This window comes from Prinia subflava, chromosome 2 (assembly GCF_021018805.1).
Source record: "Prinia subflava isolate CZ2003 ecotype Zambia chromosome 2, Cam_Psub_1.2, whole genome shotgun sequence".
In the NCBI taxonomy this organism is placed as follows: Eukaryota; Metazoa; Chordata; class Aves; order Passeriformes; family Cisticolidae; genus Prinia; species Prinia subflava.
In genome coordinates, this window is record NC_086248.1 from 49,100,202 (window position 1) to 49,118,468 (window position 18,267).

At 42.5% G+C, this 18,267-nt stretch overlaps 1 protein-coding gene across 2 annotated transcripts in view; it reads left to right on the top strand.

The window, feature by feature from the left end:
* DCBLD1 (discoidin, CUB and LCCL domain containing 1) overlaps nucleotides 1–10,011 on the top strand; it is a 47,158-nt gene extending 37,147 nt beyond the window's left edge. For both annotated transcript variants that reach the window (XM_063389873.1, XM_063389874.1), the window contains exons 10-15: nucleotides 549–696; nucleotides 777–899; nucleotides 2,372–2,462; nucleotides 3,443–3,492; nucleotides 5,017–5,136; nucleotides 7,619–10,011. In XM_063389873.1, the coding sequence (XP_063245943.1) occupies nucleotides 549–696; nucleotides 777–899; nucleotides 2,372–2,462; nucleotides 3,443–3,492; nucleotides 5,017–5,136; nucleotides 7,619–8,136 (1,050 nt within the window). In that variant the 3' untranslated portion in view covers nucleotides 8,137–10,011. The remainder of the gene's footprint in view (nucleotides 1–548; nucleotides 697–776; nucleotides 900–2,371; nucleotides 2,463–3,442; nucleotides 3,493–5,016; nucleotides 5,137–7,618) is intronic.
* The last annotated feature ends 8,256 nt before the right edge of the window (nucleotides 10,012–18,267 follow it).

Consider the following 18,267-nt stretch of genomic DNA (forward strand, 5'->3'; position numbering starts at 1 on the left):
AGATCGTGCAGAACTAGGAAAAACATCTCCAAGAACTAATATTGCAAGGACAATATTAGTGTTCTGCACAAGGGGCTGAGCTGACTGTGGGAAATATTGTGTAAGTGTAGTAACAACTGTGTAGTTGATAGTCATTCTTCAAGCTTGATATAGAAAACAGACCATTTTACTAAAATGTCTAGAAATGGTTCACTTCTGGTTTTTTCTTTTTATGTTTCTATTCCCTTTTTCCAAGAAAGGGTGCTGCAGTTCACTTAAATAAATTTAAAAAAAGATATCATTATACCAGCATACATTAACTGGAAATTACACAGTATTGAAACGGCGATAATCTTTCTCCTCTGAGCTAACAGAAAAATGTGATCAACTGGCACAACTAAAAAGATTATTTCTTTCCAGAACTCTCAATTCCTAAAATCTTGTGGCTGAATCCCAGGTTATCAACGTGTTAGTCTTAGGATGAAAATCTTTGAAGCTGGATGTCAGGAGCACTTTGAAAAAAGAGACTTTTAAAACAGGGCAAGCCATGTGTGCACCTTCCGTTGCAGGTATTCCAAGGCAACTCCAACCCTGGTGACATAGTGCGCAATAACTTCATCCCTCCCATCGTGGCCCGATACGTGCGGATCATCCCGCAGACCTGGAACCAAAGAATAGCACTGAAGCTGGAGCTGATGGGCTGTCGAATAATGCCAGGTACGGGGCAAGCAGTGCACAGTGCCTCTGAAGCCCAGTGTGCTGCCCCCGTGCCACTGATGCCCCCTTCTCTCTTGCAGCTAACAGCTCATTTACGCATTCAATGTGGCAGAAGCCGAGTCAGAGCACAGAAACCTCCCTTGGAAAAGAAAAAGAAGACAGGACTGTTACAGAGCCCATCCCCTCTGAAGAAACTAACTTGGGTAACGCTACCTAGTGCTGCACTTTCTCTAGGATGCATCATGCCTTCAGCCCAGTCTGAGTGAACTTTAAACTTTCTCACAAATCAAAACTTTAATTCTCCCTTCAGAATTTATTAATGACAGAGAGAAGAGGGAGGAGCAATAAGTTCTTTTTGTCTTATGGCACGGAAAGAGATTGAAAGCCGTAATTTTCCTTGATGTGTTAAACATTGGGCTTTGGTTTCCCTGTCATATTGGTTGATTTGCCATGCTTGGTGGGTGGCTCAAGGGAATACAGTGAGTACTCAGCAGCAATTTTTGGGAGAGTTCTTCCTCACTCTCATCCTGTATTTTAGAATTTTTTAGTATGTGAAGTAGTTGTCTCACAAAAGTGTTATCATCTCTGCACACAACCATGACTCCTTCCAGAGCAAGTTCCCAGCTGAAAGCAGCATAGAGTAGTGCCTGATTGTGTAATTACACAATTACTCTTCCATAATGCCTGTGTTCATGGGGGCTCAGACAACCTTAATTTGTGTAATTTTCCCTGAATTTGCAGTCTTCATCTTTTAATGTTGTGGAGCTAACTTCTTAGACCTTAAAAAACAAACAAACAAAATTTTGTGCTTATACTGACTGTTTGGTGGGCTCATAGCCAGGCAGGCATTGCCAGAGCCACTGTACCAAATCCTACTACCCATTAGGTAGCTGAGAGTTGTAGAAATGCCTCTGTGAAGATCTGGTTGTGATAAGCAATCAGTGGAAGAAAAAAAAAAAATTCTGAAACTGCTTGCCAAGAGCAAGCAAGCTCGGTTCATCTGTGCAGCAGTATGAGAAAACCATATCCATGCTCACTGAAAATGAAATCTACTGAGATTTCATCTGCTAAATTGTAAATACCCTGTGGACACTTCTACTGCCTTGTTCTCACAGCTGGCAAGTGTCTGTAGAAGCAGGGAACGGCATGCTCCTGACACAAGAGCCACCCCACTGCTAATTTTCAAATCCCTGCTCTAAAACATGTTGTGTCAGAATTTAACAGTGGCTAAACAGGTTTTTCCCTAGGTTCCCTCATGGAAATGTTTGAACCATTTTGAATGAAATGTTTCAGCCAGTTCAGGATGAACCAGATACTTGGCATGTAAAATTGCAGTCTCCTTTGGCAGATTTATAAGCAACTGCAAACAGAGTGTGTATGAGTGGCTTTTAAAAAGTCATCTAGTGTGTATTAAGAAAGAACTTCTCTTTGTAAGGATGCATATCGATGCCAAGTCAAGTGTACCCTTGAGAAAGCATATTCAGCTATTCAACTACACAGGTACAAGGCATCCAGCCATGGCTGAGCACTGGTCTTTTAGTTTTACAGTTGTACGTTTTCATGCTCTCTTCAAGAAGCATCCCTGCAACATTATCTACCTTTTGCTATAGTAAAAGTTAGTAGCTTTAGAGTAATTTACCTTTTAAACTTTTGTCCCTTCTCCTTTTTCATGCAGGTTTAAAGCTTACAGCTATAATTGTCCCCATCCTCATCGTGCTGCTTCTGTTCTTGTTCTCTGCAATTTGTATCTGCACAGCCCTACGCAAGTAAGATACTGGTTTTTGTCAGAGGAGGCATTTGTGGGTACCTAGCTAGCATGTCCAACTCCACGCCCTCTTTCCAGAGCCTCCTTACCAGGGAGCTGGGAATTGATCCTGTTTGTCATTCTTTCTTTTAAGTAGAACTCACCTGTCTCTATAAATTGTATTTTTTACAATTGTATGCCTCCCCTAGTCAGAGAAAAAGGAAGGTAAAGCAGGTCAGAACTGTGCATAACCAGCTGCTCTCTTCACCCTACATATACCCACAAGCATTGAGGTGTAAAGCAGTCAAAGACAGGATACTTTCTGCACCAAAGCCAAATAAAAATTCAGTGGAGGGAAGATCTGAGCTATTTATCATTTTCTTTTATTTCACTCCTGTTGTGTTTTTGCTTCCCTTAAATTCGAGCACTTAACCTAGCAGGCTGAAAGCAGAGCTCGGCTCTATGGAGTCGCACACACACACTGGTGTAAGCAGCTAAAACTGAGCTATTTCATCTCACAAGACTGAGAAGTGGAAGAAGCATTGCTAACTGTGCTAGATGCCCATTCCTATGAACCTGCAATTCCATGTTGAACCAGGATATGCTTCTGTCAGCAGATGGGGATTTGGAAGTGTAAGCAATGTCTGGTGATGCTGCTTCATCACCAGTGTGCTGGATTCCCAGTAAATCTATAAAATAACCAGAGAATTCAGAAGAGCAGACCCAAACACAGCCTGGAGTGACACGTATAGACATAGACACATCAAACTGATGAGTGCCAGCCCCAGAAATTTGAACACCAGCACTCACAACTTGCATGTAGATGGAGAAAACATCAAAGTGCTGATTTGCATGCTTGATGTCCTAGTAAAGAGCAACCTCCAGGAACTCAAAGGGAAGCCTTGTCCTCAGCCACTAAGTAAAAAGGCTCTGCTGGAGCTAAGGCATGAAGCTGAAATGCTGTAAGTACTGATGTTTATAAATCCTTTCCTCTCCTCGCAGGCGAGAAGCCAAAGGACTTTCCTATGGATTATCCAGTACTCAGAAATCAGGTTAGTGGAGAATGATGCACTTTGTCCTGTCTTGTCCACTGGGCCAGCAGGAAGGGCTTTATGCAACTAAGCATTTAATGCTTTTGAAATAGCATTCACATTTCCTCATTCAAATTCACCTCTTCATAAAAGGGAAACAGCAAATGATAGTCCCACTTGTGTCATCCTAGCACGGTGCCCTAAGAAACAATATAATTTGGTTTCTATGACAGAAAGGCAATTAACAAAAGATCTATTATACAGAGTGCATAACTTAGCATGTAAGAGTGCTCCCAGGTGCCCTCCTTTTCCTTCCCACTTCCAAAATACATATTTTGCAGAAAATTGCTGCTTTTCTTTTCCCCACAGCAGAGGGGATTGCCTTTCTCTAAAAGAGCAAAGGATAATAATTTTTTATGGCTTTGATATTTTCTTCTCACTGCCCTCCCTGGTTGAAACCGTATTTATAAAGCCCAACAACAGTGAACTGTATTGGTTGAGGGGTTGGCTTGAGCACACTGCTTAAGGAGATGACTGTGAAACCCCAATGAAATATTTTCTTTGTCTTGCTCAATAATATTTTCTAGAGTGGGGTTCCCATCAGCTTGGCAGTTGGGGTGTTCTTCCTGGCCAGCCAGTTCTGTAGAGGAATATCCTTCTGAAACTTGGCTTTCCATAAAAAACCCAAACCACTAAGCACTTCATATGTCTCTTGACAAGTCTCTTGCAATAGCTCAGCTTCAAAATTTCATCCCTCAGCAGGTGCTGACGTCAGTGAAAGGAATGCTGTTACCCACTGCAGCTCGCCCTCATTAGAAAATTAATTTGTACTTAACATCATATTTGCTAATATGATTTTTCAAGGTCACATCATAATCCTTTCTCACTTGCTAATGAGGACAAATCCCAAGAAATTGGAGGTAGCCTCTTACCCAGTCAATTCATTTGTTGTGTGTCTGCTTCATAAATCAAGCTCCTAAGCCCTTGTGAGGCAGGCTTGGGGCTTAGAAAGCTGTGAGTCAAACTCACCTCTCCACAGACCTCCTGGCACAGGCTCCAGCAAGTCCCTGACACTGTGGCTTTTTTTCTTTTCTGTATTACAAGGATGTTGTGAGAACAAGTTAATTGATGAGTGTGGGTGCTCAGATACCCATGAAATGGAAGCCACACTAATCTACTGAAAAAAAGGAGAAATCTTAAGCATTCTTTTTGCCACATATTCAATGGCAAAACTGACTTAAAGTTGGTATTTTATCAATATACTAACTTAAGGCAACACTGTAGGCACCTCCAGAGTTTGAGCCCTTCTTGCCAAAAAATCTTATATAAACTTGGAAATCCCAGCTGATGATTCACTTCTTCCTTCACCCTCCATATTTAGGGGACTTTTTTTTAAACAAACAGCCCATTTTAGTCATGTTTTTTAACTATTTCAATATATTGACAGCAAGTGAGTATACCAAAAATTAAAACTTTCTGGTAGGTCTTCTGATTCTAAGCATTTAACTTGCTGATAAGCCTTCTATTTTTATTTCTTTTACATAGGTTGTTGGAAACAAATCAAGCAGCCCTTTACCAGACATCAGTCAACTGAATTTACCATCAGCTATAACAACGAGAAGGAGACACCACAAAAGCTGGATCTGGTCACCAGTGACATGGCAGGTAACAGCTGCTCCCCCTCAGATGCATCCCTTCTGCTCAGTGTGCAAAGAGCCAGTAACAGGGAGAGGGATGGCCCAGCCATGTTACAGGCTTCAGCTCTTTGCCAGCTGAGTCCTAGGAATAGATTTATTCATGTTCATCCCAAATGTATAGTGAAGCAGATAAATACATCAGGGAGGGAAAGACCCACTACTTTGGAATTTTGTTTTCTTGGAGTTATTGGAAAAATTTCCTGACTCTGAAATAGTTACAGCTGAAGGTAATGATGGAAGGCACTCTGGCATGGATGAAGTGCAAGAACTTGCCTAAGACAGGATTGGTTCCCTTTGCTGACTAATTTTTGTGTTTCTATTTAAACACAAATGTCTCTGGAAATGGAACAAAATATGATGCCCCTTGCTTCTGATCAAATAGAAAAATTACTTGGTTGGTTTATGGTGGGATTTCATGCCTAGCTGGAAGTTTGCGCTGAGATCCCTGTGCAGCTTTCCTGAGCCATCTGGGAGATGAGGTCTCCAGCAGAGGAGGCAGGTAGATGAGAGAGAAGAAGAAATCCCCACGGCATTTCCCTCCTGTGCTACCTTGGCTCCACTGTTTGGATAGAGCAAATCCCAGTGAAAGAGCATCAGTACTATTTGCATCCCAAAGGGATGATTTTTTTTAATTCATCCTCTTAGCACATCTTATCCCAGCCTAGTCTAGTCTGTCTGGTAAGGCTACTGAGACCAGCCATCTCATGGGATCAGTGATCAGCATTCTTGAAGAAAGATTAGTTTGCTGTTTCCAGCCTCCAGACCTTAGAAATTCCTTAGAATTTCTTCATTGTGTTTGGCAGAGAAATACATTTAAAATCAAATGAACGATTACTGTAATTCCATATGGTGCTCCTCTCAATGTCTTTCAAAGACAGTTTCAATCCTTTACAGAAACTTTCAATATAGATATGCAGAGACCTATAAAGCAGTTTTAAGGAAAGAGAGTGAATAAAGATTGCTCACAAAATATGGTTAATTGGTCCCCTGGCCATGTCTGGGAAGTCTTTGCTCTCTCCACCATCCCCTCCTGCTGTGTTTGTGGGAAGTCTGAACTCTCAGCCTGGCTTAGGCATATTCCTAGCTTTAGCATTTCACCTGCAGGCTCCATAAAAATAAAAAACACAAAATAACATGAATGCAACCTAGAAATGTGCCATTTAATAATTTAATTGCAGGTAGCACACGATTTGTATGTAGGTTGTGATGCTACGTGAAATTCCCTCACTTCAGACCCCCAGCTGCCTGCTGATTCCCAAAGGCAGCCAGGAGGAAGTCAAGGTGCTTCATCCTGAGCGAGAGAGATTTCTGGGGATGGCAGCAGCTATGCTGGGGAGAGCTGCACTACTTACTTAGTGAAATATCATAACACCTTCACCCTACATGCTGAAGTTTGGGACGCAGCCAGGAACTGCCAAAAAGATTCACAGGACATATGGGATCGAATTCGACGCTCATGTCAGATGAACCACGATGCCAGAACAGAAACCGAGCTAACTTCTTCACGCCTGCATGAAAACACGATACTTTAGCAGTGTCATTTACTAGAGCTGTTCAGGCCACCGTATGTATCTGGAAGAGATTGTCACCAGCGCCAAAGCGAGAAAGTTAGAACGTTCACTTGTCTCATGATAGTATTACTTGTTTTTTCAGAAACCCTTCTCGTTCAGATCTCCTCGCACAGGAGGCAGCCTAGCACCTACCTTAACTGAAGGTGCAAACACTTGAGGCCGTGTCTCCTCCATCTCACTCCTTGCTCCTGCTCAGGCCGTTTGCCTTAGGCCAGCTCTGACCCTGCCATCCCCCTTGACTGGGTGACTGCCCAGTTTCTTTAGCAACACCATTCCCACTTCTCCCCCAAGCTCATCCCCCCTGGCATGCCTGCAGCCCTGCTGAGCTGGCTTAGCACATTTCACACTTCCATTGACTCTCTTGGCTGCAGTCTTGCCTAACTTCATCCTCCTTGTCAGTCAGCTACTGTGAGATACCTTTTAAATAAAGCCGGCTCGTTAAGAATCCCCTGGGCATTTTAATTATTCCAAAAGTATAACTCTCATTTTGGAGAACCTGCTTGTGGATCTTCATGCAATATCCTTTGTCCAGTTTGTTGCTAATATTTTGTTGACCCCACTCTTTTTTAGGACTTTCAGGTATACTCCAGAGATGTTAATTTATTTGTGAGGGTAGGTAGGGAAAGGGAGGGGGTAGGAAAAGAGGTGGCAGATTGGAGCTTCTCTGTGGAAGAGCTTCTGTCATGTTCTGCAACTCTCACTCGCTGAAGGAGTTTACAGGATTGCTGTTGGAGAAAGGTTTCCTCACATACCCAATAACCACACATTTGATACAATAACAGAGTAGTTTTTCAACATAAAATACATGTCTGTGCATAAGTATTATATACATAAGATAGCCAATCTATGCCTTATTGAGCATTTCATGCTTCCTTTTAGATTATCAGCAGCCTCTCATGATTGGGACTGGGACGGTAACACGCAAAGGATCTACTTTTCGCCCCATGGACAACAAAGAGGAGGGAAGAAGGGGGAGTTCTGAGTTTGAAAACCACTATCACTGCCCTCACAGAGCTAACAGGCATGAATATGCTCTGCCCCTGACCAGCCAAGAGCCCGAGTACGCCACCCCCATCATAGAGCGGCACATTGCAAGAGAAAGCAATTTTCCCTCTGAGAACGGCTACAACGTTCCTGTCGCCTCATCCCAGATACATTCCCTCACTGCTGGCAGCTTCTCTAGTTCGTGTAAAACCGACACCAGGAACGGAGACTATCAGACACCCCAGAGTGTCATAAACTACGACAAACCCAAAGCCAATGGTGTCCTGACCTCCGTGAGCTACAGCACAGACTACCAGAAACCCCAGCACACTGCTCTGGGGGGCGAGGGTTACTCCACGCCCAGAGACTGCCTAAAGCCCATAAGCCAGACAGCAATGACAGCTCTCTTGTGATTTGCCGAGCGGGAGCGGCACGGTGCGCGGGAACGTCACCGCACAGCTTTCTGAAGTGAAAACAGAGTTTGGAGGGACTCTGCTGTGGGAGGCAGAAGGCAAACAAGCCCTGTGTACATAATATTGCTGTCTTGCTGGGTTCTGACATCTGAAGAAAGCATATGCTGTTTATCACTGTTTATAGCAAGAGAGATGTTATCAGTGAAGACTGTACATCTTATTTTCTGTAACTGATCTCAGTGCTCCATTTGCAATGTGTGCAATCTGTACATAGCTTTTATTTAAGGAGAATTTCTTAGGTTTCCTTTTCACCTGGGGGTTTAAAAGGATTGCAGGAATGCGTATTTAAGAAAAACAGTCCTCTTTTTCTGTCTATCTTACTTGCTGCTGTACTGGCAGCTGTAAATGGTGTATCTTATGGTTGTGTTGATTCATCTCCTTTCCTATGATAACTGAAGATAAGGCTGTAGCTCTAACTGGGAGGATAGAAGTTAAACTACTTGCTGCATAATGTGCATGAGAGAAGGCAGCTGAGTATTTAAATACTGTGCTCAAACACAACTTCCCAGCTGCTTTTTTTAGCAGCAATTTTCACATGCTTGAATTTGATCTAGCATACAAGCTGAGCCCATGTAACTTGCAATTCATGCTAGAAAACAGGTAGAAAGGCTGAAACTGGTTTCGGGTTCAAGCCATGGTTATCACTCCACAGCAGAAAAAAAAAAAGCCAAACCAAAAAAAACCCCAAACAAACAAAACCAAACAACATATCCAATACCAGATAATCTGGGGAAGTTATTTTAATTTATTTTTCGGGAAATGTGTGTAACCAAAATGTGAATTTACAGTTGAGAATTCAATTCTGTTCAAGCCCTAGCTGATTCTTTTGCTGCTAAACTTTAAGGAAGTTTGTTCCTTGGCACAAAGCAGCAAACTTCCTGAACTCTTCATTTCTCCACTAGGTATTTTTCCATCTTACAAATTTAGTGTAACATTTCTGTTAGAAGTATTTCAACTAACTAAAACACAGAGTGTGTGTGGGTTACTGTTGCAGTTAAATTTGCAAGACAGCAGATCAGCACTGCTGTTTTCTAATAGTTTTTCTTTTGCAGCTAACTTGGCAGTTCCGTTTTCAGACAAACTTGAAAAAGCTTGGGATTGGGTGCAATGTATCGCACAGTAGCTGGCTCCTCTTTCAGCAGGGGCAGCTTCGGAGCAGAACAGCTTCTGGTCGTGACTGGGACCGTCCACTGCCCTTCTACCTCCAGTGCTTGGGGCATTTCTTTGAATTCAAAAGCTTGTCCTAAAATGTCAAGAAGAGATATACTTCTGTGAAGAAAGAATGGTGCTATACTTAAAGCACAAGGCTGGGAAACGAGACCAGTAAAACCTGAGCTCTGGGAAAGCCGCTCTTTGAAGGCCCTCCCTTTATTTCCTCGTATATAAACGGGATGATTTGTAAAGGGTGCAATGAAGATCGATCAGTCTGTTCGCAGAGTGCTTTCAGATCTCTGGGTGGAAAGTGCTGCCAAAGGACAGACTGGTAGCAGTGGTACTGCTCACAGATACTGCTAACTCCACCCCGGCCCGAACTCCAGGCAAGCTCGGAGTGGGTTCTTTGCACGCCCTTGTTTCGCGGCCTCCGGCGGTGCCGTTCCCCACGCATGCGATTCCCGTGCAAAGGAGGAAGAGTCAAGGTAACCTCGTAGCCTTCCTGTGTTTGCTGTCAATACAGTTTCTGTGAAATGTCTAAAACACCTCAGGTCCTGAAGTGAAACAGCAGCAGCCTGTTTGTTAGACCGAGCTGGGCGGTGTTGTTTACCTTCTGTTGTTTACATGTCTGTGTAAATAAAGAACACTGGTATTTGTAACTCAGCCGCACAGGCCTGCCACTTTGCTCGGTGACTCGATCATCGCTGCACGCCCACTCCCGCCACACACCCTGCAGGGTGAGAAGGAAGTGTTCCCTACGCCCTGCAAAAGTGCCAGTTGCGCTGCTGTAATTCACGGCCCCAGTGTGGCAGGCTAAAAAAAGATTCTCTCAGTGCCCCGTTTAGCCCAGATTTTCTGTCCATAAGCTCTAGAGAAGAAGAACCCATAAACAAACTCCTGCGCCAAACCTGGCTGCTGGATGCATATGACTGAGGAAAGGATGAGGATGCCCTCCTGATGAGCTTGAAACCAATCCTCTCCCCACACAACTAATTAGCCTGACTTGTCACTTGCCAAACAAGTCAGTAATCAGGCCCACTCCCCACCTAATGAGGCAGCTAAGTAACACAGCAATGCAAGGGGACCAGGCAGCAGATGACACTACTTGTATTATAATGAACTTTTTGCGTATTTCTGCTACATGGTTGGCACATCTGCAGCATGGTACAAGTGTCAAAAGCTTCTTGGCAGCATCTGCCCATTTCTGCTGTCACTCAAACCTATCTTAACAAAGCTGATTTAGCCTAATGGAAAGTTTGGTCTCAATTTGCACCTTGCCTTCACCCCCACCCCCCTCAAAAGAAACCAAACAAACCTGCAAAGATGGCTTAAAATAGATCCCCAAACATCTTGAGCCTCCCTTCACAGCAGTTGGTGCTGACAGGGACAGAGGCAGTATGTGTCCTGGTCACTGCCATGGTGCTTCATGGTTCACATCTGAGGGACTGCTGAGCTTGGTGAACACTAAAAGCCTCAGGCCTCTCCACCTTGACCTAGGAAATTTTTAGCAACCCTGGCAGCAGATGCACAAGAGAACTTCCTACCCTACATCTCTGTATCCTAATGGTGGTAGAGATACCAGGAGAGATTCAGGATTGCCTGAATCTCACCAGTGCCTGTTCCCACTGTCACGTCCATCCTCTGAATGTTTTTTACATACTGATACATCAAACTCCAGCTTGTCTGCATCAGCCTGTCCTCACTGCCAAAGCCAGATGCAGGTATAACACAGGCAGCATTATAAAACATCACAGGCTTAAAAGTCCTTGCTCCACAGTGAAGGTTAGAGTATGCACCATTTTGGGATATCTCCACACTCAGAAGGCCTGTTAGCCGTGGATCTCTCTCCAGCATCTCTAGAGATTGTGTGAGAGCAGAGTCTGATCCTCTGGTCAGTAGAGACTTTCAGTGGTGTTTTGGTACCAAACTTCTTCCCCAAGCAGGCACTCCCTGTGGGTTGGGACAGTAAAGCCAAGTCAGAGTCCACAGGAAGGTTAAATATTAACTGCTCCTGGCACTTAGGACATGCCTGTCCCTTTGCTATTGATAGCAGGTGGCTGACTCTGCTGGGAACAGGGGCAGCTCTGCAACTGCACGTCTGACTGAGGGAACTGAAGGAGGTGGGTCTTGAGGTAAGTGTAAAAAATGGTGTCAGCTACCTACAACTCAAACTAGAAAATGACAGCATGCATTTCCAGCTGGTGCCTTATATTTAAAACACAAAAAATTTACAAAAAAACCCATCAAAAACCCAACTACAATAAAGGTTTCAAAATTACCACAGCAAAACCACAAATTTTCTTTGCCCTGACCTCCTTAGACTGGCAAATAGATCACAAATTCTTATATCTTCTATCAAGTACCTTTCTAATGCATACAAAAGCATTTTTTTCTTATCAAGTGTAATTCTAAAGAGTATTTTTCTACTTCTTGTAGTTGCTAAACATCAGGTATTTAACTTTACCTTAGTACCTACCACAATCTTTACATCCAACAGACAATAGATTAAAATTAGCCCCAGACTGGAATTAGGATTTCGTGGCTCAGAGTATGTTCTGGTTAGAACATCACCTGCTCTCTTTTTATGATCTTTGGATCAACAGCCTGGCCTCACCTCCCTCTCCAGACACCATCCACAGGATGGGTTCGACCAGCTCAGTAGCCCACTGATTACAGCAGCCTGCAGAGCTGGGGGTGGGCAGGGAAAGCCCTGAGGCTGATCTGCAGCCCTGGCATGTGAGGAGTCTTGTGAGCACTGAGCTAAAATGCTGCAGTCACAGCAGAGTCTCTAGCACCTCTGTGTAAATGACAGATCTCTGCCTCCTTATTTTCAAGAAACGCAGGAGCTTGGATTCCAATAATTAGAAGCAGCTTGTGAATCCCATGGCTGGTCTGCATTATTGGCATGGCTAAAATCTGGGAAGATTAAGTTTTTAATACAGACTTCCTTCAGATTTTACCCACTGACTGCCAGAGAATTGGCAATCCTTCACTCCATGGGCAGATTTTAGTAGAACCCTGTTCTGAAGCACAATATATTCCCCACCCAGGATGGGAATATCAGGCTATAGGTCCCATTACAGGACCAGATACCTAACTGCCGACCTGTTTGGTAGATCACTATCATTAAAAGAAAAAGTGAAAAAATAAAGAGAGTTCTAAGAAGGGTGTCTGTGGTCTCACAGCAGTCCTGCCAGATCAGATGCCCACTGAAAAGTAACCTTGTAGAAATCCATCTGTATTCTTCTGTCCACCCTCTCTCCTAAATCAGGTTAGCTTTGCTCAGCAAGTGGACCTCTTAAAGTCTCCCCAGCCTGTAATCAGGGAAGACTGAAAAGGAATGACAAGGTTATGTTGTTGCATTCCTTTTTCCTTACTATTTTCTGTAATAAAAATTGTGTACTGCCCTTTTCTTTCCAGTGTCAGCTCTGATGTAAGTTTGTACTGACCTCCAGCCTCCACTGTGATTAGTACAGTGCAAAAGCAGAATTTACCATTTCATTTGAAACTCATCAGTGTTGTTGATACCTACACTGAAAATTACCCCGCCGTAGCTGTGTGGGGTTAACAAGGCTACCATTGCAATGCCTATGAATTATTGAAGAGAGAGTGAGTTTCACAGAACATACTTATTTAAAAGGAAGGTGCCATTTCTGCACAATCAGTTTCAAACTTAAAATAGAAACCTCTCCAGAGGGCTTCCTTTTTTTGAAGCCCCCTTCCTCCCTCCGGTACAGTCCTACAATCCATTAAGGACACGCGACAAGGAGTCAGATAAAGTATTTCTAAACTAGATAAAGACAAGAGGGAAGACATCCTTAGTTGGAGCAAATTCATGCTACCCGTGATAAGGAGGATGCCTCACATCTGACTTTGTGTGCTATCTCATTGTATAGTCTGGCCATGAGAACTGGGAGACTTTTTCATTCAAACATCGCCAATTTATTTAGGCTTTGCCTCACATTAAGTGGCTGTAAGTCCTGAAAAACCTTTACCATCTACAGTAGGCAAAGGTTATTCAGTAACCTCTTGTCCTGGGCTGAGTTAATTCATTACTTAGACACTCACAACACAGCTACTGCTCTGCCATGTGACATCCAAGAGATTATCATCCTGTTTATTTTTGTATCATCACAAGTATAAAAAAGAGAAATCCAGGAAGGAGACAACTTAATCAATTAAAGCACAACATAATTTTTACCATAGTAAAAAATGCAAGTCAACAAATATGACACAGTAGTGTTACTAAGGCATTTGTGCCCTGAATAATCACCTCAAACAGACCTCAAGAATCCATAATTTTGACTAGACACAAAATTTTTAACAGACTTTACTGGAAAAGCTCCCTTAATGTATTAATAATCTGCATTATTGGCTAACCCAAAGAGGAACAGTACCCTGAATACCCAGCATTTCCTCCTACTAAATCTGAGCTACCAAAAAGAATGAGAAAACTTAAAAACACAACAAATTATTCAAAGCTTGTAACATTCTCTCAGCCAAATCAGATGACAACAGACAATAATAGACTTCAAAAACTCATGTATGTTGCCTACTAAAAGGCAGGCAAAAAGGTAGCGAGGGAGCCAAAATTTTAGGCTTAAAAGAAACAGCAAGACCAATTCAAAACAAACAACACAGAAACACACTGCAATGGGTGATGCCTGAGCCATGACAGGGAGCTTATCAGAAGTCCTCCTCCATGAGGAGTGCCAGATAGCAGAGAAGATGGTGATGCTTGCCATGAAGCAAGGGGAGGAAAGACAGTAATGTTACCCAGCACCCCACCCCTGGTCTGAACAATTTAACCCCCTGAGCATACACTAGAAACCAGTCTTCACAAATGTGTTTTGTGTATCTTAATTTCCCTGGCCCAGGCAAACACCATTTTGCAGATGGGCGAACTGAGACAGACAGATATGCTGCCACCTGTCCAGAGCTGTAGCAACAAATCAAACCTATCCAAAAATGCAAAGGCCTCTGAAAACACCAACGACAAACCTGTGAAAAGTCCTCTGTCAAGAAGGGAAAGACAGGGGCGATAAAGTCTAAGACGAGCTAGCAGCGCTCACTTGAAGAGGCAGCTTTTCTTCACATCTATGGCTAAGCTTTTTATCCTTAAGTGACACCATCTGTTCTGACAGACAGTTTTATAAAATTTGAATAAGGTGACCTGGATAAAGCATGTCTGCTCTATGGAAATGCCAGTGTCATACGTGGATGTGGAAAGGTTGTGGATGGTTCACACATCAAGCGCTTTCAGCGTCTCATCATAAAAGGCCACACAAGCCTTTTCTGACACGCCACAACACAAAGCAAGCCATGCTTTTGGTAACAATCCTGCAATAAGTTTTCTACTATCTTTCAAAGACCTTGCAGATGGCATTCATACTCCTTTAAGGTAGGCATTCAGGTAACTTTTTAACACAGGAAGTCATGGTGCATCCTCCCCTCTTTACAAAACAACTCTGCATCACTGTACAAGGACCAGCACCAAGGCCATAAATATGTCTCTGCTGACAGGTCTATTGATCACCTGGTTAATGACAACTAACAAGGTCTGCAGACTAGGCTACCATTTGGTGGTGTCTGGAAAGGAGCACCAGTAGAGAAAAGACAATGGTGGGTCAACATAAACTGACATTCCTCTTTCTCCAACTAAAAGGCTTCTGTCTGAACCTGGACTAGAGCAAAACACAGTTATCATCTCCTTTTTTCCTGCTTCTCCTCACCCGACATGACCAGATTCAAAAGGTTCAAATGTGACAAGGCTGGTTCTGTATCATGGTTGGGGGGCACTGGCGAAGCGCAGGCAGGAGTATTTACAAACCCGCCCGGCATCTCACTTCATGTTCTATCATGCATTTGGTCTCTTCTTTTGGAAAGCCTTAACCCATCCACAAACAAGAGATGAAACACTTCACTGCTTGTCTCTGAGTTTTTAAGAGAGCAGAGCACTCATTTTTAGTAATTGATGGGAATAATCAAGTGGGTTTTAGCAAGTCATGAATGCAGAGCTTTAAGTAACTATACATGTCTGTTGTTTATGTGTGTTTGGACATATGCTTCACTGATATACAGAGAGGACAATTTTTAACTGTAATATGTGCAATCTGCAAACTACTTGCTACAGGATGTCAATTAGACTGGAAGTTAATTATTTTAAGATTACATGTTTCTAGAAATAGTTCTAATGAATAAAGTTTTTCTATTTTTTAAATTAAAAACCACAACCAACCAACCAAACCACAAAAAAAAAAAAAAAAAACCAACAAAAAACCCCAACCCATGAAACAATAGGTTCTGTTTCTCAGAGATTCGTTAATGCTGAAGATTGGAAGGAAGCTGCTGCCCCCTCTTGGCACCACATACAAATGCAAATACTTTGCATGAAAAAAGAAGATTCTGGTCACAAATTGCAATTACTAAGTAATAGACACGTTTGGACGTGGAAAACAGCATAAAAACTGAGACAGCCCCAAGTACACTTGCCTACTTACCCAGACCACTCAAGACAACCCTATTAACTTAGTAAGATGTGGGAGTCATAATACATAGAATTGCCATGTCTTTCATTTTAAAATAAATGTTAGTAATATGTGACCTGGATTTAAAATAACACTTCAATACTTAAAGGAACACCCTAATTCTGGTGGCTTCCCGAATTGGCTTATAACAAGCTACATTTCTCACAAATTAAGAGAACACCTAAACCGCCACACTGGATAAAAAAGAAAGATCAAATGAACAGGAAAGGCTGCAGCAGCCCTCAACTGACAGCTATACAGAAATCCCCATTTATCATATACAAATGTCCATTTCTCAGTTCCAAGCCCAAACCTGCCACCCTCAGAAGCTGAGGGTACCCACTGCAGGGTTTCAATTGTACCATTCATGGGGAATCCCTTCTAACACAGACTACCATGCAAATTGCAAATTAACCCAGGAGGAACTGGTGCATTTATGGACATAACTCAAAGGCTTCACTTCTACAAAAGGATCAACATGGGCAACCTGTAGCAATCTTCCTCCACAACCGTTAGCAGAAGAAGAGTCAACAGTGGCAAACTCTCTGCAGTTTGTTCCAGTGGAGATTGAATAGGGACACTCCATTTCTTATTGGGAGGGAAAGCGTTCAAGTCAAGGACATTTCCAGCAGTGCTAGCCCAGTGGACCAAATATTCCAGTTCAGCAGCATGACTTTTAATGTTTCCATTCCCCTAAAGAAACTGATGACAGATAGAAACATTTGGACAACAGCAAGTAAAGTAACATTAGAAAAAATATTTTCATGGGAATCTGACTTACTTCATTTGACAGAAGTAATATCTATGCAAATATTTAGACAGTTCATAGGCAAATTAAGATTTAATCAACAGGATGTACAGAGATTTACACATGTATTTGAAGACTTGCAGTTTTAACAGAAAAGTTACCAGCTGTCTCCCAAGCACCCCTGACTTCCAGCACTACAAGCAATCAAAACACGTCTGTGAATGCCTGTACTTTTACTTTACTTGTATTTACATTTTCCTAACCTCCTGATTGAGACCCAGTCGTTGAAAACCAGGCAGCCAGAGCTGATGGCCCCACAACTGATGCATGAGAAGTTGGGGAGCCGGCTAAGGCTGCAGTGCTTTTGCATTTCAAAATGGAAATTTGAAGAAATACAGAGTGCCAAAAACTCTGAAGGGAATTGTGATCACTATCTCCAGTAAAAAGTTACAAAGAAAAACTAACCAGTTCTCCTGGGATCAATACATGGACTTCTAAATATCTCTCATAGCAGACTGGAAGATCACACTCCTGCAGGGCCTTCAAAACATTGGCAGCTCCAATGCTTACCTTGGTAGAGCTGCAAAACACAAGCCTTAGCACACGAGGCAGAAGGCTGATAAAGAGACGCCAAATTATTTGGACAGCTGATTGAATCAAATACTATTGTATTGAGTATGGAAATTTTACCCAAGTAACCTAAAGTTTTCATCTAGGAATTGAAAATCCTTGAAAAATACCACTTGGCTTTTTTCAACCGTTTAACTCAGGAGCATGACGTCCTGCACAGGAGCAGGGATCACGAGCAGATTCCAAAGCACTTCTGTGAGAACACCAGATGAACAGAGTAGCTGGGACAAGTCTACTCTGAAGTATGAAAAGCAACATGAGAAAAGAAAATCCAAAGAAATTGAGTATTTATCTTTCAAAGTCAGCATGTTTTCCACTTTTCAAGTCCATGCTTCCCTTTCAACTGCGAAATTTCTAAAGAATTGGGTCCTGTTGGAAAAGACACACTGGATAATAATATATGTGATAATATTTTCCAATTATTGTAGTGTAAATTCAAGCTTATAAAGGCAAGCTTGAAATATGTTAGCCCATTTTTTTCTGACCACTGTGCTGATGTTTTAATCAGCAAAAACAGACTTCTTACACATATCCTAGGTCAGGACGTGTTTCTCTTCTGTCACGTGTGGGTCTCTGGAAAAAAAAAAAGCAGAGGACTATTCAGTGACCACAGTCACTGGGAGCAGCCTCAGAGCTCCTTCAGCAGGACACTGGAACACCGAGAAATTTTTAATCATCTTCTTTGACTCAGGTAACATAAAGAAGTAATTTTGCTTCTCCTCTATCATCTTCATTCATAGCTGCCTCTATTCCTCTGCTTGTTTTACAACAACTCAAGATAGATTTCTCTCCTTTCCCTCTTCCTTCCATCTGCTGAAATCACCCATATCTAAACCCTCCTAAAAAAATTAGAGCTAAAAAATAAATAGTTAACAGTTTCAGCCCTCACCAATTGTACATTCTACATCTTTTCATCCAACATGACTCAGCCTTGTCTATTGAGGCAGTTCCTACGCTCACAGTTTTCTGCCCTCTGCTTCCACACTCCCAATAAATCCTGAAGCACTACCATAA